This window comes from Cloeon dipterum, chromosome 3 (genome assembly GCF_949628265.1).
Source record: "Cloeon dipterum chromosome 3, ieCloDipt1.1, whole genome shotgun sequence".
Classification (NCBI taxonomy): domain Eukaryota; kingdom Metazoa; phylum Arthropoda; class Insecta; order Ephemeroptera; family Baetidae; genus Cloeon; species Cloeon dipterum.
Window position 1 is genome coordinate 10,252,332 of NC_088788.1, and position 25,678 is coordinate 10,278,009.

At 37.2% G+C, this 25,678-nt stretch overlaps 3 protein-coding genes across 4 annotated transcripts; 1 reads left to right on the forward strand and 2 right to left on the reverse strand.

The window, feature by feature from the left end:
- The first annotated feature begins 81 nt into the window (after positions 1-81).
- On the forward strand, positions 82-6,810 carry Ing3 (Inhibitor of growth family, member 3). 2 transcript variants are annotated; one of them, XM_065483019.1, is made up of 9 exons: positions 82-243; positions 928-999; positions 1,081-1,209; positions 2,878-3,012; positions 3,072-3,149; positions 3,211-3,494; positions 5,311-5,471; positions 5,671-5,929; positions 6,227-6,810. In XM_065483019.1, the coding sequence occupies exons 1-9, from the start codon at positions 216-218 to the stop codon at positions 6,338-6,340; spliced, it is 1,260 nt and encodes a 419-aa protein (XP_065339091.1). In that variant the 5' UTR covers positions 82-215; the 3' UTR covers positions 6,341-6,810. The 2 variants fall into 2 exon arrangements, with proteins under 2 accessions (XP_065339091.1, XP_065339092.1); XM_065483020.1 differs by having other exon boundaries at positions 3,211-3,470.
- On the reverse strand, positions 6,777-14,166 carry LOC135938948 (carboxypeptidase B-like). The gene is made up of 6 exons (XM_065483018.1): positions 13,658-14,166; positions 12,983-13,196; positions 9,966-10,071; positions 9,737-9,898; positions 8,131-8,718; positions 6,777-7,248 (listed from the first exon to the last, which is right to left on the reverse strand). The coding sequence occupies exons 1-6, from the start codon at positions 13,966-13,968 to the stop codon at positions 6,866-6,868; spliced, it is 1,764 nt and encodes a 587-aa protein (XP_065339090.1). The 5' UTR covers positions 13,969-14,166; the 3' UTR covers positions 6,777-6,865.
- Positions 14,167-17,246: 3,080 nt separating this feature from the next.
- On the reverse strand, positions 17,247-25,207 carry LOC135940341 (carboxypeptidase B-like). The gene is made up of 7 exons (XM_065485188.1): positions 24,964-25,207; positions 23,537-23,851; positions 22,502-22,595; positions 21,487-21,639; positions 20,095-20,437; positions 19,099-19,319; positions 17,247-17,524 (listed from the first exon to the last, which is right to left on the reverse strand). Exons 1-7 carry the CDS (start codon positions 25,024-25,026, stop codon positions 17,340-17,342), a joined length of 1,374 nt encoding a protein of 457 aa, XP_065341260.1. The 5' UTR covers positions 25,027-25,207; the 3' UTR covers positions 17,247-17,339.
- Positions 25,208-25,678: the final 471 nt, after the last annotated feature.

Consider the following 25,678-nt stretch of genomic DNA (forward strand, 5'->3'; position numbering starts at 1 on the left):
CATTCCTCCACTGCTCACTGCTTCCTTTCGCGCCAAAGACTTTGAAATAAAACAAATGCCATACGTGGCGCAGTGAGCGCAGCGCTTGAGCATAATTCTTGTTATTGCGTGCCTCAGACTGCTCAAAATTGTGCTATTTCTCGAAAATATCGGGAAACGAGTGTTCCGCGACCTTAAAAAGTTCTTGTAATCGATCAATCTAATACTCAAGCATAATGCTGTACCTTGAAGATTACTTGGAGAGTGAGTATTTCTGCTGAATTTTGGTAAAATTGGTCGATCTCGTGCCGACGCCATTGAAATATTTACGTAAAAGTACATCGATTTTCCGACATTCCCTAGGAAAATGGTCTTAAAATGAGACTTTTGTTTGTAAATAATCACCTTCATTGCCATATTTCGAATAAACAAACATATTTTGCGTGTAAACAATCTCTACCATATCATTAAACACTCACCTAATTCAACACACCTTGTGACCCTGTCGTGCAGCGATTTCTGAGGAAAATTTTCAAATTTCTTTTTGGCTTGGCGCTTAAGATGGGCTTATGACTAAATTCTTCGCAAAATTAATTGTTGCTGAGGATTTTTATGTATATAATTCAATAAAATTTATTGATTTAATCAATATTATGATAATTATCTAACTGTTTTATCAATATTATTTTGTCTAGTTTAAAATTCTTTTTAAATCGTGTTTTAGCATCTTAATGACAAGATATCTTTCAGCCAAAATATTAAAAAAAAATTTCAACAAAAAAAATTTTAATTCATTCATTTTATCTGATTTGGAAGTTTCATTAATTAACACCAATTAAATTTTTTTTGTAACTGCAGCAGTTTGTACAAAACAAGCTGATACAAGACCATTAAAATTACGGAGACCATCTGGAATTGACACATAAGAATTTGCAAATATTTTTTCAGTGATTGAGCATCTGCCACAAGAGCTGAGGGACAGGTTTACTGATATGCGAGAAATGGACTTGCAGGTTCAAAGTGCGTGGACAAGGATTTGAGAATCTAACAGATTTGCTGATGAATTGAGACATTTTGATTTATCGCATTTTACTCTTGCAGATTCTGCAGACAGCTTGGAGAAACAAATGAAAGGGTTTTTCGGCAAGGCAAAGAAATTAAAGCAAGTGGAAAGAGACGTTGAGCACTCGGCTATTCTTAAAGACTATTACAAGGCTTTGGAGATTGCAGGTTATTTCTTGACCCTATTGATTTCATCAAAAGTATTTAGGGCAATTTTGATCTATACCTCTTAATCATTATAGAGGATTTAATTATAAAAATTTCCCCAACTTTCTTCTTAAGGCTAAGTTGCAGATATAATTTTTATGAATAAGAAAGTATGGGTGTAAAAACGTAAACCACGGAATTAAAAAAAATCTAATTAGCAAAGTGAAAAAAATATTTGCTAGTAGCACGTCTGATCTTCTATGATATGGAATCTCAATGAAGGGTTTAATTTAAATTCATTAGAGAGGTTGTACCACAGAGAGTGAGTGGCGGCATTCCTGATATTCATATCTGGCTTTTATCTTTTGAGTGCGCTTAGAAATCGTGATCAGGCAGTCATTCTATTACGGATATGGAGGCAAAATCTTCTAAGATTTTTCTGCTAGTGAAGAGTAGAATCTGAGGGGCCAGAAAACTAGAACGTGCTGGGTGGTAAATTATTTTTTTAAAACCCATATCGATTTGAAATGGTCATAGAATTTAAGAAGGAAAAGCCATTTGTAATTTAATTTTACGTTCAATATTTTTCTTGGAAGCTACTGATTATTGTATTCAAAATTCGAACTTTTGATTACCTTTAAGTGGCAGTCAAAATAGGTTTTCCTGATTAAAATTACAGGATTTACAATGAAACACAAGTAGTGAACATGCCGTTATAAAAATTCAAACGTTGAATTAAATGCAATTTGCTTGACTTAATCCGGCTGTGTTGGGTATAGACATCATCCTTTTTGATAACATGGGATGTGTGTATCAGATGCCATGGTATTGCCCGCATTTGGAATCCCGGAAATAAGCAAAATTGTGAAATACCTAATATTGTGTTTCCCGAGAAGACTGCTGATGTTCACTTATTAATTTGTACAATTTTATTTAACAGATTCTGTAAATTTTCAGTATATTTCCTTAAGAATCTGTGAGATTTGCACATGCTGTCGGCTGTTACACTTGAAATTATCATAAAATAACGCAATTATTTTTAAAACTTTCAGGGGGAGGCAGAATGTTTAGCAGTGTCAAAGCTGAAATTACTGGCTTCTTGGAGTAATCGCTCAATACCAATAGATAGCTTCTCATTTCCAGATGCTCCAGCTTCAAAATCTTGTGCTGAAATGCTCTGGAAAAATCAATTTTTATTGTAAACGCATTTTCTCATCGTTTATTGATTTAAAAAATACTACCCTGTTCAAAATTAAGAGAATTGTATGGGAAAAAATATTGAAGAGCGGTTTTTTGGTAATTTTGTCGCTCTTTAAATTCTCGGGCTTCTCAAGCAGGGAACAGAATACTAAAATTCAATTTGAAAAGTCAAGTATATTTTGCTGGGGGCCAATTATTCCCCACCTATTTGTACCAAAGTGGGTTTTCATATTTTTATCTGTCATAAAGACAATTGAAAAGGGCGGATATATTTCCGGAATGAAACCAATAGACTGTCCTTTTGTCAATTCCTCGTTTAATATCCACCATTTTAATTTAAAATGATTAAAATTCTTTAATTACTCTACTTGTCAAGCGTATTAAGTAGCTAAAGTATAGGACTGTGGGAGTTAGGATAGGGTACCAATTAAAAGAGGAGCTCAAACATGACCTGCAAATGAACCTGCATTTATAACGCTCTAATTACAGATGAAAAGGTTTCGCTCGCAGGCCAAATCTACGATTTGGTTGACCGATACCTGCGAAGACTGGACCAAGAGCTTCATAAGTTCAAATTGGAGCTGGAAGCCGATAACAAAGGGATAACAGAAATACTCGAGAAAAGTGGGTCTAGGAGCCATGATTTACTTGCTGAGCATATTTATGTGTTTTCCATGAATTAGGGTCTTTGGAACTCGACCAACCGGTGCAAAGCGCTCAGAAAGAGAACCGATATAGTTTTGGCATGCAAAGGAATCCAGGTTTGTAGACCCCAAAAAGTATATGTGCGGCCGAATTTTATGGACTGATTTCTCGGTAAAGCTGAAAAAAGATCGAGTAGCACTCCACAAGCGTTGCTTGAGAAAAAAGTTGCCGTGGAGCGAACCCCGAGCGGCTCTGGCTCGCAGCACGCGCACCCGCAAATCGAGGCTAGGCCGCTGAGCAACAGCGTGAGCATGCTGTCCTCGCAGCAACAGCAACAGCAGACGCCGCAGCAGATCAACTTCTCCTTAAGCCACATCGGCGCAGGAAGCTCTGCTATCGCAGCCGCGGCGTCGCAAGCCATTGCTGCCACTCAGCAAGTAATGAACTCTGGGACGAAAGGGGTAGAGGCTTTATTTCGGGTTCTCCTTTTACAAATCGTGTTTTGCGTGCATATTTTGCATTAGCCCTCTCCAGCATAATGTGATGTTGAGTTCATGTTTAGTCCACTGGATTTCAATTTTTTTTTGCTTGCGATTTGAAATACGATTTTTTTTTTAAAAAAAGAGTGCATAGAATGACGTCTGCTGTTTGTGGATTCATGATAGTTAACTTCGCTTTGGAGTTGGTTTCTTTATGGGAACAACTTGCATGATTTTAACAGGATTAAACACATCGTCCTGGTCCCGGCAAAATTGCGTAACTTTCAACAACCAAACGTGAATTTCCTTTTTCAAGAAAAGGTCAACAATCAATTCAACAATGAAAATTTGGGTGTTTGTTGAACGTTGCTCAATTTTGCCGGGACCAGGACGACATATATTTAACCAATTCAAAACATTTTTAGTGAGTGAGAATAGAAGTTGGTTGAGAGGAGAGCTGTCTAATGTTTGGCGGTTTTTTCCTCTTAATTTTTGTTGGTCCAAACATTTGTCTAAAGGAAGCTAATTTTTTTCGTTTTAACTAGACCGCGTGGAAAGTTAAGGAATGAGATGCCTTGACCGATTATGACTCCTGTAGAAACAGATTGAGAGCATTCCTTTGTTCAAAATAGAAATTTTCTACTTGCTTGTACAGGATTTGAAAATTTAAATAAGTTGCAAAGGGATGCGAATAAATAAAAACAAACCCAAGCTACAATTGATTGATATTCGAATTTCTGGAAAATTTATTGAAGCTTTCAACTCCTGACCCCAAAAGCAAATAGAAAGTTTCTACTTCCAACTAATCATAACTTGTTTTTTTAGCTTTTTTTTAACCACATATTATCGTCTTGGTGCATAGCTCAACAAACAAACTCAAATTTCAATGTTGCAAGAAAAGGGCAACCATCAATTCAACAAAGACAGAAAGAAGCTGTGCGCAATTTTTACAGCACCAGGAGAATTTAAGTTAATTATTGAGTCCTCAACAAGGAATTACTTCCCTACGTGAATTTTAATCAAATTAATTTTTTTCCAAGCCCTTTACATATAGTCGGCCTGTGTAGTTTTAAGTCTAGAAATTCCGATTGAAACGATTGGAGGTCTTTTGAACGGCAAAACATTAGGCCAAAATTACAGAAATGCGGAAAAATCTAAAATTATATTTTTTAAACTTGTTTTTTCTCTTAAAGTGTCAATATTTTTGATTTGATACGAAATTTAAGACCCGTCAAATCAAAGTTTTTAGATTTTCATTTAACTTTTGTCATCAAAAGAGTTAGAGATTAGAGAAACTTTAAAAAAGTGTGGTCTTCAGGAAAATTCGCCTGTTTGATCAGTTATTGTTTCAAAATAATGTATTTTCAAGTCAAATTTGTCTTTTAAAAATGCGCCTTTCATCTCTGAGAGAAAACCGACTAAAATAACAACTAATTTGGTCTCAAATATGGACTAAATCTACCAAGTCTTTAGGAATGATGTCTTTCGTTTGACTAGACCATCTAATTTCCTACCTTACTGTGAAAAAATGTCATGAAGCAATCAACAATCTCTGACTCAAATTAATTTCCCGAGCAGCTTTGATTCTCGTTAATCTCGTCAGGGCATGCTTTTAGGAAAATAATTTTGAATTACACTTGTTTTGAAAACATTAGGAAAAAAATACGCTTAAGAACTATAAATTTCCAACGCAACTTTGCTGATGGCTCTAGTAAAACTAATTTACTTGCATTGTATTAATGAAATATTTTGAAGAAATTGCGCAACTAACGCCATCATTGTTTTCTTTGTTCCGCAGATGCAGCAGGGCAGAAGAACAGCAAGCCTCAAGGCAAGCTACGAGGCGATCAACACCGGAATCAACCCCCACGAGCTCAGCATTGGCCGAGAACTCGCTGGTGCAGCGCAATCCGCCATTGCAGCCGCGATTTTGCCTGAACAGCCCAAGAAACAAAAGAGGTAAAGCGTCATTCTTCAACTCTAAATTAAAACAGATTACTTCAGTATAAAAATAATGGAAATTTTAAGAAAAATATTGGAATGCAAATGAAATATTTTTTTATTAGCTGCTATTTGCATCTACATAACATAAATAATATTTCAATTTAATGAAACAATTCAAAAGACAACGGTGTATTTATAAAATATACAAATATAGCAGGAGGACCAGCACTGCTGCATCATTGGTCAACGCGTCTGCAAACCCGGCTCCAAGTGCGTCAACTCTAGCTTCGTCCACAATGCTCTCCATGACTGTTGAGCCGTCTCCGCCCACAGCGTTGACTGATGAGGTATACGACACCGTTACTGATGGCAACGCTGACAACACCGACTGGAACTACGACCCAAACGAGCCCCGGTACTGCTTCTGCAATCAGGTGTCCTACGGAGACATGGTTGCTTGCGACAATGAAGAAGTGAGTATTTTTTTATTCCATGTTTTTTTTACTTAAAACTTTTCTCCGGCTAATAAAAGTTGTTGCATTGCCAAATTAGGAAAAAATAACTTTGCCTTAAATTTTCTTTTTAAATTAGAAAAGAGCTTAAGTTTCCCTGGGTTACGGTTTAAATTTCTGAAAAATTAAAATACTAATTTAATGATTTTTTTATTTTAATTTAATCTCCTCTTGTATTTTTTATTTTCAAAATCTATTCAGATTAATAATTATTTTCTTTGTTTAAATTTGCTAACTATTGAATTTTCCGAATTTCAGTGTCCTTTCGAGTGGTTCCATTATCCATGCGTCAACATCACAGCGCCACCCAAAGGAAAGTGGTACTGCAATCGGTGCACTCACCATATGAAACGTCGCGGATCTCGCAAATAGGCTTCATTTGTTTATTTTTTTTATGTTGTTGTAACAACTACAGTCAGCAAACCAGGCTACGTGCTGCAAGTTGATTCGCAGCCAGTGGCGCATACCATTCATCCTCGCCCGTCCAAAAGTGCCAGGTTACATCGACCCAGCGGCAATGAGCGAGGGTTAGCAAAGGACGTGAAACTGCAGGAAAAGATGCGGTGGCGAGCGTAGAGAGAAGGATAGAGGAGGATTCGAGCGGCTGCCGAAATGCTGCAATTTACCCGCCTCTCCTGGACACCAAAATCTGTGGTGTTGCAGAATGTAACATATATTATGTAGATAATCATTACTGTGTCCCGATGTGGTGCACAAATTCACGCTTATGTATCCTTAGGTTCTGTCACTTTTTGACGACAGTCGAAATTTGCAGTTTGTTTTGCAAGATTAATCAAAGCAAATGATGTAAATAAATGATTCAGTTTAATACTATAAGAAAATCAGACACTCTTTAAATTACACTCGCAACAACGTCCATTTCGTTGGCACACAAATTCAGTTTCCAGTTCTCTTATTTAGCTGATTATTGGCATTTGGTTTCGCGACGACAATGCGTATTGGCTGGCCTCTCTTCACGACGCCTTTATTCTTGGCGCCAGTCGCTGAAGCATTCACAGGCTGGCTACTCGCGGGGTTTGGTTTTGGTTTCGTGGCAGAGGACTGCGCTGGTTTTGGCTTTCTGGCCGCGGTCATCCAACTGGGATGATACTTCTCCACGTACGCCTCGGTCATTGCTTTGATGCCAGCAAACGTTTCTTTGCCAGTTGGAGTGATTTCGCTGGCAGGCAAGAGGAATCCGCTATCTCCTTTGTCGGGTAGTTCGACAGTATATGCATACTTGATTCCAGCGACCGCTTTGGCCCAGTCATCTGCACTGCCTGCAAAGACAATGTTATGTTTGATTAGTCTCAAACTTAAAAAGTTTTTAACGGTTGATCGGAGAGCAAAGAAACTAAACATATTCTGACAGCTGATTTTTTTTCACACCATCAAGTTGACAAATATTTACTCGCATCACTCATTGTTACCAAAACAATTATGTTAATTTATTCTTCATTTTCATTAAAACGTTGAGTCCTACTTAATGTTGCCTTGCCGGTTTTAACTAATGGGTTTTAACCGTTCTAACAAGTCATTTTTCTTCCACAAATTTCCCTATTAACGAGCCCATATCTCAGGAAAAACTGCTCTTGTGTTTCCAACGATTCATTAACTTTTGCACTTCTTAAGATCAAGTCAAAGTCACAGTTAAGAGAGAAGATAAAAAAGTAGAAACAATTAATTAAAAAAACCGCGGCAAATTTTGCAATGTAATATATTATATGATGCTGAATTTTTCCTCCAGTGACGCAAGATTTTTTAAAAAAAAAATCAGACTAGAGACGTTCAATATAGACATACGATTCAAATGCTCCTGCACAAATAATTAAATTATTATATTAACTTAATTTTGTTTAAAATTAAAAAAAATAAAACCAATTAATCTTGAGTGTCTTCTGCATTAAGATGTACGCAAAAAATCTGCACGATTATGTTTGAATTTGTTTTGAAAAATTCAGACTAAAATTTATCAAGGAAAAGAATCCATGTGCAGGGTGTGAGTTAATTTAAATATATAAAATTATTTTCTTTGCAATTAATTCACTTTGAGCCTACCAATCGTCATTATTTGTTGCATAAGGACACGTGTCCATTGTCCAATCTTTTTTTTAAACTGAAAATAATGTTCCTTGCATTTTCTTAATCATATATTTAACTACCTGCAGAATGGTAAAGCAGCTTCGTGGTCGATCCGATCTTGTACTTGGTGCCTCTGAACTTGGCAATCGCGTCGGTGGCCTTCTTTCCCATGCTCATAAGGTCGTCAAAGTCGGCCACCCTCTCAGAAGTGTAACTCCACGGCAGCAGCCACATTTGGCCAAAAGAGTGGAGAGTGAGGAAGAATTTCATGTTCACCATGTTATCGAGCAAAAAGTCGGCAACCGCCTTGACCTCGGGCTCCGAAAATGGCTTGGGCCCGGCGTAGGTGTCCGAGCAAGGGCTGTCCGAGGCGCCTTGCTTGCTCCACTGGAAGTCCCAGTTGCGGTTGGGGTCGACGCCCACATCGTCGCCGCAGAAGTTGAAAAGGTCGCCCCACAGGGCCCGACCATCGTCCTTGTTCTTGGAGCGGGTTTTGCGCCACAGGCGGTCACTCGTGTGCGAGTACTCGTAGCCGTCCGGATTGAGCACAGGCATGATGTACCAGTCAAAGGAGTTGACTATTAGTTGGTTTGTCTTCGAGTACTCGGCCAGTTGCTTCATTATGTAAGTGGCCACAGCAGGGGAAATCCACTCGCGAGCGTGTGTGCCTGAAAACACAGTTGTTGCAGCTTTAATAATGCATTGCTCTGCTTTCAAGATTGACGCCGATGACATATAATTCTATTTCTGTGCAGCTTAATTTTTTATATTCAGCAAACGACATTTCAAAGAACGTGTTTGGGTTAAAAATAAATCGAGAACTTGCGGAATATGGCTTTAAAGTCTTTAATAATAATAATAAAAAAACGACGAGGAAATTAAGGGCAGCGCTTGGCTCAGCTGTCCTGCATATTTAAAAATTAGGAAATTTAACTATTTTTTGTTGATTACATTAACATAAAATAAGCAATATTTGTTCCTATCATCCTCTGGATGTTCCATTATTTATTTTTTTCTTCCAATTGAAAAGTTTGTGCATAAAAGATATTATTTTCATTATTTACCTTTTAAAATGTTAAAAATTGATTTAATTTACTATGTGGAGACAATAACCTAATCCCTTTTTCTGCTCAGAAATTTGAATGTGAAATTTTTAGAAAACGTAGGTAAAAATTAGTTAACAACCTTCATAAAATTCAATTCAACTCGTTACACTAACTATTCTATATCTAAGGCAAATTCCGTAATTAGCATTATTTACTTAATTTTCCATGAGTGCTTAGCGTGTTTAGTATAGCCGATCTGACTTACAATTAGGAATTGTTCCCCTCGTCCTCTGGAAGTTCCTTTATTTTATTTTCTAACAATCGAGAAGTTTTTATAATGAAGATATTTTATTGATTTTTTTCATGTTCCTTTGGTTTTGGTTTGGTATTCAAAAAGTTTCATTTATTTTTCTAATTGAGAGGTGGAAAAGGAGTTTTTTAAAAATTAATTTTGACCTTTTAAATTCCAATCCTGAGACGTTTTTCACCCAGAAATTTTTATCTGAGGCGATTAAAGAAAATTACCAGTTTAAAATAAAAATATTTATCCTAAAAAGAGTTTTGGTGGCATGATTTGGACCCATACACATCTTAATTCCACAATAAAATGCATATAAATCAGTTTAATTTCTTCACTCACCACCATCAATCCAAATGGCTGGTTTTGCTGTTACATTTTCGGCTTGGCCAGTCGAGATCTTGAGCACCCTCAATGACAGTCCTCTTGTCGACTTGCCAATTTTGATCACAGACACCTTATCAGGGTATTTCCTTTTTAAGTGGTCCATGTAATTTAGAATATCTGACATAGAAGAAAGACATTATTTACTTCTGCGTCCAAGCGAGAATGCTCATAAAAATGTGTATACCTGAGTATCTGTGGTATCTTATCCAGGTCATCGTGTGGCCAACCTCGTTTATAATAGCGTCTCGCTGCTCCTTCATCATTTTTGGGTTTGCGGCTCCGATCATTTTCTGCAAAGGAAACAAATCGAGGAAATTACATTTCGCAAGAAAAGAAAAGGGAGCAGATGATGTATCAGGGAAACCCCCTTCACGTCGGCTGCCAATTCACAGTTACTTATTCATTATTTATGCAAATGAATTGTTCGTCTCTCCAAATGAAATATTCCTCATTCCCAAGCGTTTTTGTTTCTAACACAAATTCGTTGCAGTGGGCATCAGAAGAGAGTTGCGAAAAGTGCAAGTACGTAACTGATTTCGCTTGGCGTGACTGTTGCTTTTCATCAGCAGCGAGATGAGAATTTCACCGCACTTGCACACCAAAGTGCCATCATTACGCTCCATCTGCAGCCCGACAGGAGCACAAAGGCCCAAGGCGGAGCTGCGTTATATCGGACTAATGAGATGTAGTGAATGCAGCTTATGCAGATGATACGTTCTGACACGCGCCTCATAGAGAATAAAAAGCGATACGCGGAAAAGCTGTGTTGCGGTCGGATGATTATTTCAGCCTCAATATCAACACGGCATTATTTTTCGGTGATAGTTTGTGGCGGATTCGATGCTATGGTCTGATTATCAGTTGTGAAACGTAGACATTATTACGTCTGGATTTGGCTTCTTTTTTAAAAAATGATCTGCAATGAAAAATTCTATTTTTTTAAAAAAAAAATTGGAAACAATTTTTTTTCCAGAGCGTCGTTTGAATTTTCGGAAAAATCAGGTCGGAGTTTTGCATAGCTGGGTAATATTTACCTATTGAAAATTCATGTCACTGAAGAAGACTTATTAATCTTTCAATTTGTACACAATTGCTGGAGAGCAATCGAAATCAAGGGGAAAATCACTAACTGACAAAAACCTTTTAATTTTTCGAGTAATTTGGCAAAATCTGAAATTAAAGAGGATTGCTACATACTGCAAAATCCAAGAAAATCCTTGTTGCCAATGCATGAACCAAAATTAAAGCCAAAATTGACACATGTAGCACAGTATTTTTTTTTATTTAAAGTGGCTGCAAAGTTATAACATGCTGTTCAAATGGTAAGAACTGTCTCCCTACTTGAAATCTAATTTTATTTCAAAATAATGAGTTTCCTCAAAAAGTGTCGTACACTGTTGCATAGATCTTGACAAGAGGAATTGAAATCTGCCAGGAAAATGGGGTCAAGCGCTGTGAATTTTGGAGAAATTTTGAAAAAAAAAGAATTTTTCTGTATATTATTAAGGTCCTTTTTTTGATTGTTGCAAATTGTAGAAGAACAATTTTTTTATCTATCATCTACTTATTGCATCCAACAATTCAAATAGTTTTCAATTGTTGCTCTGTATCAATTTACTTTAACTGTTACTTGTTCATGATGTGATAATTGCGTATTGTAGCAGATGAATTGCATAAACAATGGATTCAATAATGGATCGCTTGCTGACTGTGCAAATTTTTTCATTGCTGTCTTTAGCGAGTGGTTTATAGAGCTATTGTTTGTGGGATTTAGCAACAGTTTATCTCCACAATGGCAATAATTCAATCAGGACCAAATGAACAATTAAATTTTAGACATTGCCAAAATTTTTAATTGATATTTCGCATGATTTCGGTTCCTCTCGTCACGGTCTATTCGGTGGTGTGCGAATTATGAGCAAAATTTTTATTTTCTGCTGAAATAAATCCTGATTTTCTTTAAGGAGACACTGTGCTCACCGCTTGATTGAATCTGCAAACTTTAAAGCCGATTTAAACGGCATTTTTCAGAGAGTATATTTAAAGTTAAGTTGAAAATATTTTTCACAATTTTAATTTACTTAGATTAAATCTCAATTTTGTTGTTGCATGAGTCTAGGTTAACTGCATTTAATTAAGTTACTAGGATTTGGTCATTTTCCGTACTCTAGTGACCTACTGATTTTGAAATTTAGTGCAAAGAAGACCACTAATTGCAGCATAATAGACGCATGCAGGCGCGGCCTACCGGAGCACACACGCGTTGCTAAAAAAAACTGTACCTGACGTGCGTTGAGGAGTTGGCCATCAGATTAGGCCGGCTGGCACACACGTGGATACACACTAATGATGCCAAGAAAGCCAGGGTCGGACCTCGCACTCTTTTAATGATTTTTACCGTTCTATTCTCTCCACGCATTATTTTACTCTGCACTTCAGGCCAGTTAAATTAGTGTGTCAAAAGAGCCACGAATTTGGCACAGGTGCAATTTTTTCAATCGGAATGCGAAGTGTACACAACCGAAAATAGGATTTTTTTAAATTTGTTATGATGATGACCCACAATGCCTGGCTTTTATTGTTTGCCTTTTTTATTAAATATCCCGTGTGAGATGAGGAAGTAACAGTTGTTGTTGTTAATTATGCCCGGCTACAGTTTTTTTCGAGGAAATGTGTGTTTTGTACCGCATTTTTAATTTCACACCGTGCGGAGCTGAGAGAAAATTGACAGAACGTCAGACCTGTTAAAATTGGCGTGGGTGGCGGAAAAGGGGTCAGGCGTGCGAGACGCACAAAATTTAATGAATGAGTACCGCTTTTATGTGCCGAATTACAGCCTTCTTTGAGAAAAAACACGCGTCTGTAGTCTGTACGATGTCTACAGAAGATTTTGATTATTTGTTCGTAATTTTCTGCAAATATTAATTCCCCAAAGTGTTGATGTTGATTTATGGAAAAGCACTTAGCCAAATGAGCAGACACAAAAGAATCTTTGTTTGCCTTGCGCTGCTCTTGGCAGAGTAACGTTTCGTCTCTCATTTTTCTCATGCAATCAAGCGAAGTGAGAAAGAAAAATGCGGCATTTCGAGATGCTGCGGACGCACACCGAAAAAAGGTTTAATGTGTTTACGACACTCGATCCAATCGCATTGGTCTCAACGATCTGCCCGGCCGCTGCCGTTACGCAAAAAGAACACTGACCTGCAGGTCGTTCGTGACGATTTTATAACTGATTTGTCGCTCTCGAAGGAAATCTTCCACCACGTTCATCATTCCTGGAGGAACGATGAAGTCGCAGCTCTCGTTGCGGAACGTCGGGTGCTTCCAGTAGGACACTTTGTCAAAGTCCTCCTCAATTGTGTACATTTCATCCAGCTGGTCCTGTGACCTGGGAGTCGCCTTCACCAGACGCCAACTGAGCAACAACGCAGAAAAAATTAGTGATTTTGGTCAAATAAAGTTTGATTGTGAATTTTTCTGTATGTCATGAGAAAACCTGATGCAATTTATAATTTTTTTGGACCTCATTGCTTTTATTAAACGTGTTTTTAAAATAGAAAAATACAAATTCAATTTGCAAAACACAAAGGTTATTCATATTGTTGCATTTATTAATTTTTATTTTCATAGATCGATATTTTTAAATAAATTATTTCTATTCTGGTGAATTTTCTGCAGAAAACATTTGAAAAATGATTTCTTCTGTTCCTTAATGAGAAATGCATTTTTTTTAAATTAGTACAAATTCTAATAATTTTAAATCAGAAATTGTCTGACACTAATTGACCTTTTAAATTTTAATTTAAACAGAAAAATCTGCATCATTAAAGGTAAAAGTTTTGATACGAAATTTCTAGGTGAAAAAATTAAACTCACTTTTTGTAGAGAACTCTTGTGTATTTTGGCGGCGCCTTGGATTCTTTTTCCTGGGCAATCTCTTCGTTTTCTCCACCAAAAATACTCTTGAATCCATCGCTGAAAAAGGCGAAAATGGAGCTAAAGATGGAGCCGAGGGAGATCTCGTCGTCGTTCTCGTCCTTGGCGTCCTTGGCGGCGACGTTTCTGAAGGCCCGGGCACATGGTGCGCCCGCTGGGGCGCATTCGAGTGGGCCGGGGGCGCTGGCGGCCGAGCAAAGAACGGCGGCTGCGGCGGCGGCGAACAAAAGCAAAACCACAAGAAGTTTCATTGCTCGAGATGATGGAGCACTTTCACACGTTTCGAAGGCGACAACTGCACCGCATTATACGTAAGCCCGACGCTCGCGCACTTTTTGTTGTTCCGCTTCTTTTGTCTTCGCGGATCAAAAGTAAATTCAGCACTGAAGCGGCCGCCGCCGATGCCAAGCGGAGAACCCTCGAGTAGTAGGTCACCGCGGCCGGCTCCTCAGGTAGGCTCGCGATTCTAGGCCAAACCCACTGCTCACCTGAAGCAGGAAGCAACCTGCGCGTCCACCGGCGCTTCTGCTCGCCTCGGTTTTATCAAATTTTTCGGTTCTGCCGCGCGTGGTGGGGAGGAAAAAGGTGGTGCCCTTAAGGAATTTTCTTTTACGGTTTTTGTCATTCAAAATGCAAGGATGAATGGTGATTAATGGCCCTGCAAAATGTAATCTATAATCCTTTGGCTCGTAATTAAGTTTGATGGCGCCTCCGCTTCGGGCGTTTTGAGGAAAATACGCCTAGAGAAAATTGGATACATATAATGACTTTCCGTAGCATTACTGTAAAGAAAATTTCGCTGCCGTTATGAAGGAGCTGAATTTTCTGGATTATAATTTCCGTACATTGTGAGGATTTATTTATAGCCTTGCAGTACAAAAATCTTTGTTGCAGAAGTGATTTATTGTCTTTAGAAAGCCGTTGTTCAAGAGCTAGAATTGGATGTAAAGAAAGGATGATTCATACACAACAATTTAAATATTTATAAACCAGGAATCGTTTGATGTTAGAAAACTGCATGCCTATTTATTAATAGCGAACTGTGATATTATTTTTATTTTAAACGGTGATTAGTCCATTTCGAACGAGACAAAACTAACGCATATAGGAAATTTTTATTTTCTAAAAGAAAATAACACATTCTTTGCCATTATTGTCACAAAGTCTCCTTAGCCTGAAAATTTATAAAATATAAACATTTTTAAGAACAGTATTTTGGGTTGTTGACAAATTAAATCACTACATGCACCTTTGGGTTTTTCATATTTTTATTTCGTTAGATTCTACTCGAATTTTAATAAAATATGAGAGTGATATCTTTTTTATACGCTCTAATTTTTTGTATGAGGAGCACTCTCCTCGTCTAGAAGGTAAGTTATATCATGCAGAAGAATGTTTGTTTTGAAAGTAAATATTTTATTCCCGGCGGAACTGTAATGTCCACATAAAAACGGTATCGTCTGTCGTTTCTGGACCACGGCAATGGATTACAATGAAACAGCAGACGTTTTTTATTCCGAATCGGTCTTGCACACGTTGCGCTTAGCAAACAGATAGATGTTGGTCGACTCGGCTTGTGTGTTACTCGGTTACTGTCCCACAGCTGCATTCGTTGGTTGGTATTTGTCTCCATCGCAGTGCCAAGAGTGATGCCGCAACTTTTATTCAGTTGAGAAGACACTTTTCTCTAATTAGCGGGATTTATTTGGAGTGCGTAATAAACGAGTTGACATGCGCAGGCATGGCCTCATAAAGTTCCAGGTTGCGTACCGATGAAATGCTTCTGATAATACACACACACTGTTTCAAACGATGAATGGCAAACGTGATCAAGCGAACACGGCAGTCAAATGGATATATTATATATTTGTGTTGTATGAAGCAATGACACAGGACTTTTATTGTTATTGCAAACAGAGATTGATAAATTATGTTGTGTATTTTCACTCACTGTGTCATTATTATGAAAGCTGCTTGCAAACAGACATTCAATTGCATGTTTCATTCCTAATTATAATTTATTTTTTAAATTTCACTGGTTAATTTGAGATATTTGATGTATTTTTATAAATTAAATTTTTTAATCAGTCAGTTTAAAGCACTTTAATAAGAAGCTTAAATAAAGAACATTGCTAAAAGGTTAACTCAAATATTGTGCAATTGGGATTGAAGATTATTTTTGATGAGAATGATCGATCAAGTAAAAGCTACTGACATTGGAAAATTTACAAATTATTAAAACCAAAATTTAGATCTTTTACTTTGTTAGACATTTTACAAAACAAGAGTATTTTCAACTTATTTAAAGTAAATAACTATTCTTTTAATTTATTTAAAATATTTTTAGTTTATTTATTGTACAATTTTAATACTAATAAATATATATTATTTGTATTATTTTTTAAACATTTTAATAACAATACAACAGATGTTTTTATTAATATATAAACTTGGGTTGAAATCTATGTACGCTCAGAAATATATTTTGAATAAATATATTTTCTCTTCGAAGAATAATAGGGCAGATGCCATACAGGCTTATTTTTGTACCATGTTGTAGTTCCTTTGGACTTTTCTTGTCTGATTTTTCACCACCTGCTGAATTTATAAGTTAACCGTAATACTTTTTTAAAATTAGTCGATAGCTTCCCTGATGAACAGATCTCACATTTAAAGCTGTTGGGTTTTCCAGTGAGACTGGTTTGCACCGCCCTTGATACCGTAACAGGACTTGAAATGTTTTCGCCAGGGCGTTATAAAATCGTTTACAACGGCCCATCACCCGAGTGGTGAGCGGCTTTGCTTAAATCGTCTACCGTTTGGCGTTCAATCACTTAAGAATTTATATAACAAGCGTGCTGTGTTTATGTACTGCTTATGCACATACAAACACTGCGCAGCATTTGAATATATTATATATATTATGTGACTGGAGCGTTGACCACTCCTCTATATTGGATGCAAACCAGTCTGGGCCGCTATTCGCCTTGCACCATCCCGGACGACTACCTTGACCTCCATACACGTGCGCGCGGACATTTTTTCAATTCGCACTCGTCAGTCGCGTATGTGTGGTTTTCCCTGCTTGGTCGTCAATTGGATCATTTGTCATGCACCGTTTAATCAATCAGAGTTGGAGATGCTGCTGTATTTTCGCCGATTTGTGGCTTTGTTGACGAGGGAAACGGATTCTGGCGATATATTCCACGAAGAACAGTTAAAAGCGGATATTCTAATAAGGCTACTCAGTGTTTAATATTTTATACAGAATGACATTTTGGTATTTATTCGAGAAAAAGTCCCGTTCAGGTTAAGAATTGTGGGCTAAAATAAGAAGCGGATTAAATTGTTAGTTTTTCACACAATTTTTTCTACAATATGTGCCGTATTTCAAGAAGGGAGACAGTCCTCATCATTTAAAAATCATGCAAAAATTTTCAAAAATTAAAATGCATTGAAAATTTGAACACAAGGATTTCCCAGGGGTTTGCAGCATTAATCCTCTTAAAATGATTGAAAACGAACAGCAAAATTTTTGAATGGTTTTATTTACGACGTACGCATTTACAATGAATGATAATTTTATAAGTTATTGATTAACTGCTGAGCAATGAAATTAATTTCACTTGCTCTTAGCATCTTCAATGGCCGCCTTCGCGACTTCTCGCACGGCCGCGAGCATTTCCTTCCCCGTAGGTTCGATTTCTGAGGCAGGAAGAACGAAACCATAATCGCCGGTGTCTCCTAGCTCGACCAAAAATGCGTATCGGATGCCAGCTTTTTCGTGGGCCCAGTCCAGTGAGCTACCTGCATGCGAAATAACGAAATAAGATATTGAATCAGTGAATATTTGCACTTTTTATTATTATTACATATGAAAAGAAACGTTATTCTCTAGAAAATACGGTAATGATTGTTGTTTGTATAGAAAACAATTATGTTGATGTTGTATATTATTTTTTTCTATTTCAATGAATATTATTTTAATATATGCCATTTTAATTACATATTTGAATTGTTTTTCAATATACTGGCCGTGAAAAAATGGAAAAATTCTCATTCCATAAAGAGATTTTAAAATTTTATTATTCTCATGACAAGGACAAACAATATGATAATAAAAGAATTAAAATAAAATCCGTCAAAGCTGGAATTTTTTTCTTTAAATTGATCAAAAGTCTTTATGTAAAAATGGAACAAGAGTTACATTTCTTGAAAAGATAAGATTATTAGTTTGCTAAAAAGGAGCCAATTTAAAACAATGCTATGAAGCATGAGTTTTTGCTTTTAAGGCCTGATTCAGATGTTTTTTTTTTAATGTAAGTTTTAACAATTTTGTATAAAAAGTAAAATCACAATTACTGGGAATTTTTCTGAAGCGCTTATGATTTCAGCAACTGCCTTCAATTCTCAATTAATAGAAAACAATTTTAGAAAAATAATGCCTGAAATTATCTCAAAAAGACAAAGGTGATTGGTGAAACTGAGCTTAACCATCTGTATCTAATCACAAAAACAACAAAATTGAAAAAAGGCATCATATAAAACAAAAAACTTTAAATTTTGAAACTTTCTTTTCTTGGGTACCGGAAAACTCCGAAACGACTGTAATGGGTTATTTGCAGCATATTGAACAGACTTTTTTCTAAAAATAACTAATTGAATTCAAAACGCAATTTTTTCAGACAGTTAAAACTTATAAAGTGAATTTCAAAACGTTTACTTCAATAATAGGATAATTTTTTTAACTTCTTAACGAAAAATAAACAGAAAATTATCTTCTGTAGAAAATTCTTAAATGCACCGATATTTTACAAGATTTTGTGCGTTTATCTGGCTTCAAAAGGGCTTCAGACAGCGTTGGAAAGTTTTTGGCAGCTCTTTCTAGACTGTATTGGGCTTCAAAAACAACATTAGACGGTGTGAAGTGCAGCTCAAAGAAGTCAAAAGTCGTAAAATTGCGTAAATATAATGATCATAATGGTGACTACAAGTAAATCAAACACAAAAATTAGTCGTTTTGTCTTACATTCTCAATCCTAAATTTTAGAATTATCCAGAAGGAAGACAGGAAATATGTTGCCATTTTTCTCGAAAATTTACTGTTTGGTATAGATTTATCTTAACCCTTCAAGGAATTCTTAGAGAATTAATTTAAAAGGGATTAGAGCGCAGTAATATATTACCCTTTTTTTTAAAGGGTTTGATTTTTCACTTAAAATTAATTGCAGGATTCATTGGCTGTTTTTTTCGGCAAAATAATCAGCTCTCTATGCACCAAGTGTGCTGCATTAAATTTCAACTGAAAAATTAAAAAGACATCCTTGAATGTTCTCTGTCTTCTTTGGCATCCACCAACAAATTGTAAGTGTATTTTGTACCTGAAATCGGGTAGAGAACCGTGTTGATGGAGCCCGTCTTGTAAGTGTGTCCAGACACGTCCTGGATGGCTTCGACCGCCTTCAAGGAGACCTTCCTGAGCTGCAGGTCGTGTCGGGAGGGCTCGTCGCTGTGTCCCCACGGCATCAGCCAGAGCTGCGAGTACGAGTGCAGCGAAAGGTAGGCAGCCGGCGCGAGCCTCAGGATAAACTCGGAGGCGGCTCTTGAAAAGCAAAAAGCCACACATTTAATTTATTAATACGCGCCGCACGGCAAAAGAAACCTCTCTTTATTGTTCCACGAATCGCCCGCCGAGAATTTTATTGTTTCGCGGTTTAGTTTCAATTAACAAAAACGCGTGGGGACGGCAAAAACCCTTTTTACTGCACCATCATATCCTGCTCGTTAGTGAGAAATTAATAAAATGTGCGCGCGGCTTGAATAACTTTACAAGTTGTGCGGCCGCCAACTTTGGTCTCTGCGGATAATGTACGAGCATTTTCTGGGTAAAGCGGAAATTTCGAATTACAACGGACTCTGTTAATTTACAAACGTTAACCGCTTTTCTCGGCGGTGATTATATGCGCATTTAATTTCAAACAGACACACAGTGCGTAAATATTTCACAGCTGGAATTTTCCATTTACTTTGAACTCAGTCAGAGAGATGAAGAAACAACTTCTAGCCTTAAGCAGTGATTGTTTGAAATCTTATTTAAATAAAGTTTGCGGTAAATAAAATATAATAGAACATGAAAGAGAAAATTAGATGTAAACGGAAAAATAATATTGTAATTTATGTGAAAGCACTTTGTCTTGAATGAGATTTCAAGGTATCAATTAAATTATTATTTTAAAATTAAAGAATAACTTATGAATAATTAAAAATTTAGTCCTCTGTACATGGAAACAAAAGGAAAACAATGAGAACGGTTTTATATTATTAAGGTCTCAATTGAACTCAGCCTTGTCTTGTCGCTTTCCCCGAGACACACTTACTTGGTCTCCGGCTCAGAAAACGGATGCGGTCCTTGATAGTTGTTGCTGCACGGGTCCATGGAAGCGGCGCGCTGTCCCCAGTGGCTGTCCCAGTTGCGGTTAGCGTCAACCCCGTAACACGGGCGGCTTCTTTTCAAGGCGGTCTTTGTCGCGTTTGCGGCTCTGTGCATTGAACGGGTTTTGCGCCACAGCCGGTCTTTGGTGTGCGAGTATTCGTAGCCGTCAGGGTTGGCCACCGGCATCAGGTAGAAGTCCATTTTGTTCAGCAGACCGGTGTCCTTTTGTAGTTCGCGGATGATGTATGTCACCGCCGCTGGCGAGATCCACTCACGAGCGTGAACACCTAAGAGCAATTTTTTCATTGTGTCAATTAATTAATTAATTAATTTCTATATCGAAGCTATAAAGATGCTTCAGCAGATTAAACGCAACGTGTGGTTCTTTCTTGTAAGAAACTCATCTCGACTGAAAGAATTAATTGAAAGTTGAATGAGAGTTGCTGAATGACGAATGACTTTCAAATTCAGTTAAGCATGTCATTTGACATGATGTGGTTAAGCGAATTTCTAATTTTAAGATTGTGTTATAGAATAATTTTTGTGGTTTTGAATATTAAATAAATATTAAATAAGTAGACAATGTCCTAATTATTATTATTTTTGATTCAATTTGCTGGCTAAAAACACCTAGAGATTTTTTATGACAAATATGAACTGCAAAAAGTGCTTTGCTGGCTTTAGAGAGGGACTGTCTGAATAATTTGCTTTGGGAATATGTATCTCTGCAATGTGCAAATCAGAATATAGGACAAATCGAGATTTTGTCAATTTTCTCGAAAATGGCCCTGTCCACGAGGCTCCTTTCAATTATTCCTCTCACGATAAATCAAAATTCTTGGGTCTTTAGAAGGAAATAATATTTTAGCGAAATCAATTCCAATTTTTAAAGGTCGAAAATATTCACTGCTTGGAAAGAATTCAAACTGCAGTTAAAATTCATTAGAATTTATCGTGGCTAAATTTTAGATTTGATTCATGTTATCAAAGTGGCAAAATTTTTTAAATTTTTTAATAAGAAAAATCAAATTTTATTGCGAAAATTCCAATGTATATTTCAAATCCAAAATTGTAGAACATTCCATGAAATTCAATTGCAGTTTGAGTGCTTTCCAATCAGTGTGCACTGTCTTCCCTAAATAAAATTGGAATTCCATGATATATAGCATGAAAATTACTCAAATAGATGATGTTTCCCTCAACATAATGATTTTTCTCTCTATTTAGAAAAAATTTTAATTTATTTTATTTCGTTTTTGATTAAATATTTTGGTCTTCCTGCTAATATGCATTAAAATTAATTTATTAAAAAAATTATGTATAGCAAATACCATACCTCCGTCAATCCACATTGCTGGTTTGACACTCTGCGACTTCCTTCCGAGTTTGAGCACCAGCAGATCGCGACCTTCCGTGGACTTGCCGATGGTCTTGACCTCGGCCAGCTCAGGGTGTTGACGTGCCACCTGATGCATGTACGCGTAAATAGCTGTGAAAATGCACCACAATTAGCTTCGACTCAAATTGCGTTATGCCTATGTATGCACGCGACGAGTTTACTCTGGATTATTATATATACAAGGCATATATAGAGGTTCGTGAACTCGTCGCTCGCGGCTTTAATGCACACACACACACCTCGTCAAAAAGCAGAAATGCAATAATGAGACCGCACGGCGCGGTGAATGCATTTGCACGTAAATGGGAGCACACACGCCATAAATCGATTTAAATTATATAGAAATTATTATGAGGCAAACAGCACAATAACGCAAAAATGTCGCTTCTGTTTTCATTTGCGAGAAAAGTTTGTTCCCATTTGGTAAAATAATCTTGACCAAATGTACGTTCGCAGAAGTACAGAAATGTGCGGTATTGTGTGTAGCGTCCGGCCGGCGGCGCAACAAGTGTCGTGCAAGCGCCACACTGGACAATAACAGCGATTTAACTTTTATGAAACAAGAAGTATTGTTTTCCCACCACGTTGACAAACTATGATCACCATCAACAAGATTAAAATAACGAAAAAAGTGAAAAAATTAATGAACACGAAATAAAAATGATTTTTAACAATTTCTTTCTAAAATAATAAAATATCTAAGATGATCTCTGTATAAATTTCGCAAATTTCTTTAATTTTTTAAGAGAGTTTTGAAGGAAAGGATGAATAATTAGGAGACCAGAAATTATTAAATTTGATTCTTGCTGTTTTTTATAATTTTAAAAAATATATAAATTATTTCCTGAGGTTTCCCAACAAAGTATTACGTTTATTTACTTTTATTAATTTTATCTCTTAGGTCACATGAAATATGAAGAGAAAGTATAACATTAGAGATGTTTTGCCTCACCTGACAATCGGTGGAACTTGTCCCAGACGAAAGGCCTGCCGCTTTCGATGGCATCGGTGTCTCGCAGAGACGTAACGTCGTTGTTAATTGCATTCTGCGCCGAAAAGTGAAAATTTAATGGGCTGCGTCTGTTGCGAGTGGAGGAGGACGTGTTTATATGTTTTGGTTGGCCGAGATGCGAGTTAATGAGGCGCCACACTCCATAACAACACATTCAAGGACCGTAATTGGCAAGCGCCAATAATTAAAATAAAAAAACGAGACGGCTGCTGATGTGGGCCAAGTCTTATTGGATTTCTCGCCTTTTCTGTGTAGAAAAGAAAGCAGTGCAGTGCTCAAGTACGTCTCTCGCGTCTTTTTGCTATACTCCCTTGACAAAAACGCGCGGCTCGCAATTTGCATGCACGCTGTGCTGCTCTTCAATTCGGTCCCGCTTTCAACTTTGTTGGCGCTAATTAAGCATTGCTACCGTGCAGTGCTCTGAATTCGCGATTTCTTGTTGAGACAACATCAGCACTAGAGCTCTGTACTTTTTGTCGGCACTCCACGCTGTGCGCAAGAAGTTTATTGAATTGTAGAATGCGGCTTGCAAAGCCGGCAAATGAATGGCAAGCGATGAAAGAGAGAGAGAGAAGCGCATTTCTTAGTTTTGCAGAGTTGAAATTGGTAGAAGGAAAACTTCTAGAGGAACTTTTGCTGGGAATAAATAATTAATCAACAATTAATCGGAACTCAAGAGAAGCATCAAAAGTAGACATTGAATAGAATAACAAAGAAGTTATTTTTTTGAACGTAAATTTTTAATTAGATTTTTAAAAGATTAAAACGGTTCGATTCTAGTTTTAAAATAACATCAAGCTTCGCGTTTTTGTCCCTTAAATTTTTAGTTTATTTCGACAAGAGTTTGAATTGCATGAAATTCCATTATTCATGCTGATTCAAAGTCAGTTATAATTCGTGTAAATAAAATGTAAAAGCCAGCCATAATTCAGCTAAAACCAAAATAAAAAAGAAACAATTTTATTTATAAGTCACCTGCAAATCTTGGATGACGATCTTGAAGTCGACGCCCTTGTCCTTGAGCCTCCTGGTGACCCTGGCGACCGCCCCTGGTGCGACCAGGATTTGCGCCACAAAGCTGCCGGTGGCATTTCTCTGCGCCAGCCAAAACTGTACGCCCTGCTTTCCAGCGAGTCTTATGACCGACTTCCTCTGTCGTTTGGTCACCGGCGCCACGGAAAGCAGCTTGTAGCCCTTGTAGGAGACAGCGTGGTCGTTGTCCAGAGACACGTCTTCCTGCAGTGACTCCCGGTCCAACGCATCTTCGTCCTGGCCGCTACCTTGCACGCTCTGCAGCATGGATAATCACAGGCATTTATTTTTTAAAAAAAGCAGGATAATTGCCTCGGACGACGTGTATTGACAGAAGGTCTATAAACATAATGATTTGCTCCAGTTTCGTGGAAACGTGATTACAGGCGCTCGTTATGCCATTCAGGTGCGAATTTAGAACATTACTGGGGTTTTCTGTAAAAGAGGAAGTTTCCGCAATCTGTGGTAAATTTTAAATTACTTTTAATGCGTTTCCTTCAAAACTTATTAACACTTTCTCTATTCTAATCCAACTCTATAAAAACCTTTGAACACAGCTTAAAGGAAATTTTCTGGATGAAAATAAAATCATTAACAGCAAAAATTATTGCAAATACTAAAAAGCTGTAAAATTTGATTTGCGTTCAAATCTTTTAAAAAATATGAGCATTGCATTGGATCATGAGTTTCATTTCGTTGAATGGTTTTCGCTTATGCTCAATTTCTCTTAAATTTGCTGTTTTGATTTGAATTTCAATATAATAATCAGACTATAATGTTGACTGTTTCGTAGAAGAAAATGAGTTGAAAAATTGAAGCAATTATTCACAATAGAGAGAAAATGACGATTTCCTCTTTTCCTTTACATGTATGTACTCAATTTTAGTTTTTTACCTCAGCTATTTGATCGTATATAACAACCTTGATATTTGTTTTTCAAAAAATGATAACATTTATTTTGAATTTACATTTACAAGTCCGGAAAACTCCAAGTGGATATTATATTGTCCTATTATCTGATAATTTATCTGACATTAAGAGAGTCCACTATCCACGAAAATCCGCCCCTGATCCCAACCAAACGAATTCCTCAAATTTAAGCAATTTATCAGTTTTGAACGGTTTCAGCGGATTTTGACTCCGATATCTATTCAAATGTATTTTTTAAATTTGACGCCCCTAATAAAAAATATAGCTCTAAATCCCAGAAAATTATTTCCTATCAGCGTGAATCAACTGATAATCATGATTCCTCAGCAAAATTTCATATGAAATTTCACCAGACACCGCCTGCAGCGACATAACCGAAAGTAAAAGTCGTTTGCGTAAATCATAAAAATTAAATTAAAAAAAATAAGTAATTTCCAAACCGTGATGACGACGAGGGCGGCCAGAAGGGCTGCGAGGAGGAAGGTGGCCCGCGAAAAGGCCATCGGGAGCGAGATGAGCAGCCGCCGCAGTTGCAGAGACGCTGATACTGTGAGTGGAGGAGCGACGGGACAGGACTGACTAATCAACCTTCCCTACCTGAGACGGACTGCCGTGAATGAGAGAGTCTACGAGGGGGTCAATTCACAATTGCGTGACGTCACGTCGGTCTCTCTCAGCACTCGCGTGTGTATACTGATGGAAGGTTGATGTTTCTTCCTCCTCCTCCACCTGTGCCCCGATCGGCAATCTAGTTCTCCGGCTAATTTCACCGCCGCGCGCCGCCGGATTTCTAATGGTTCCGCGAAGCCATCTGCATTCTGTCTATCGATCTCCATCTGCTTTAAATTATGTATTCTGCTTTGTTGCTGCAATGTTTCTTTCATACATAGAAGCACGAAGTGGAATGGGGTGGCATTAAATCGCGCAGAGGGTGAACAGGAAAATCAGCGAGAAATTTCCTGGAAAGGTCTTGCTACGCTGAACGCGATCTCCGCACGCAATTCGGATTTCTAAATTTCTCGGTTTTTCATTCAACAATAAGGAAAAGTCGCTATGATATTATGTTCTAAACTCTTTTGTGGTGAGAAGCTATTAAAATATCCTTTCTTTTAAATTGTACAGCGTTCCTAGCACTTTTCCATAGGGTTTTGTGAT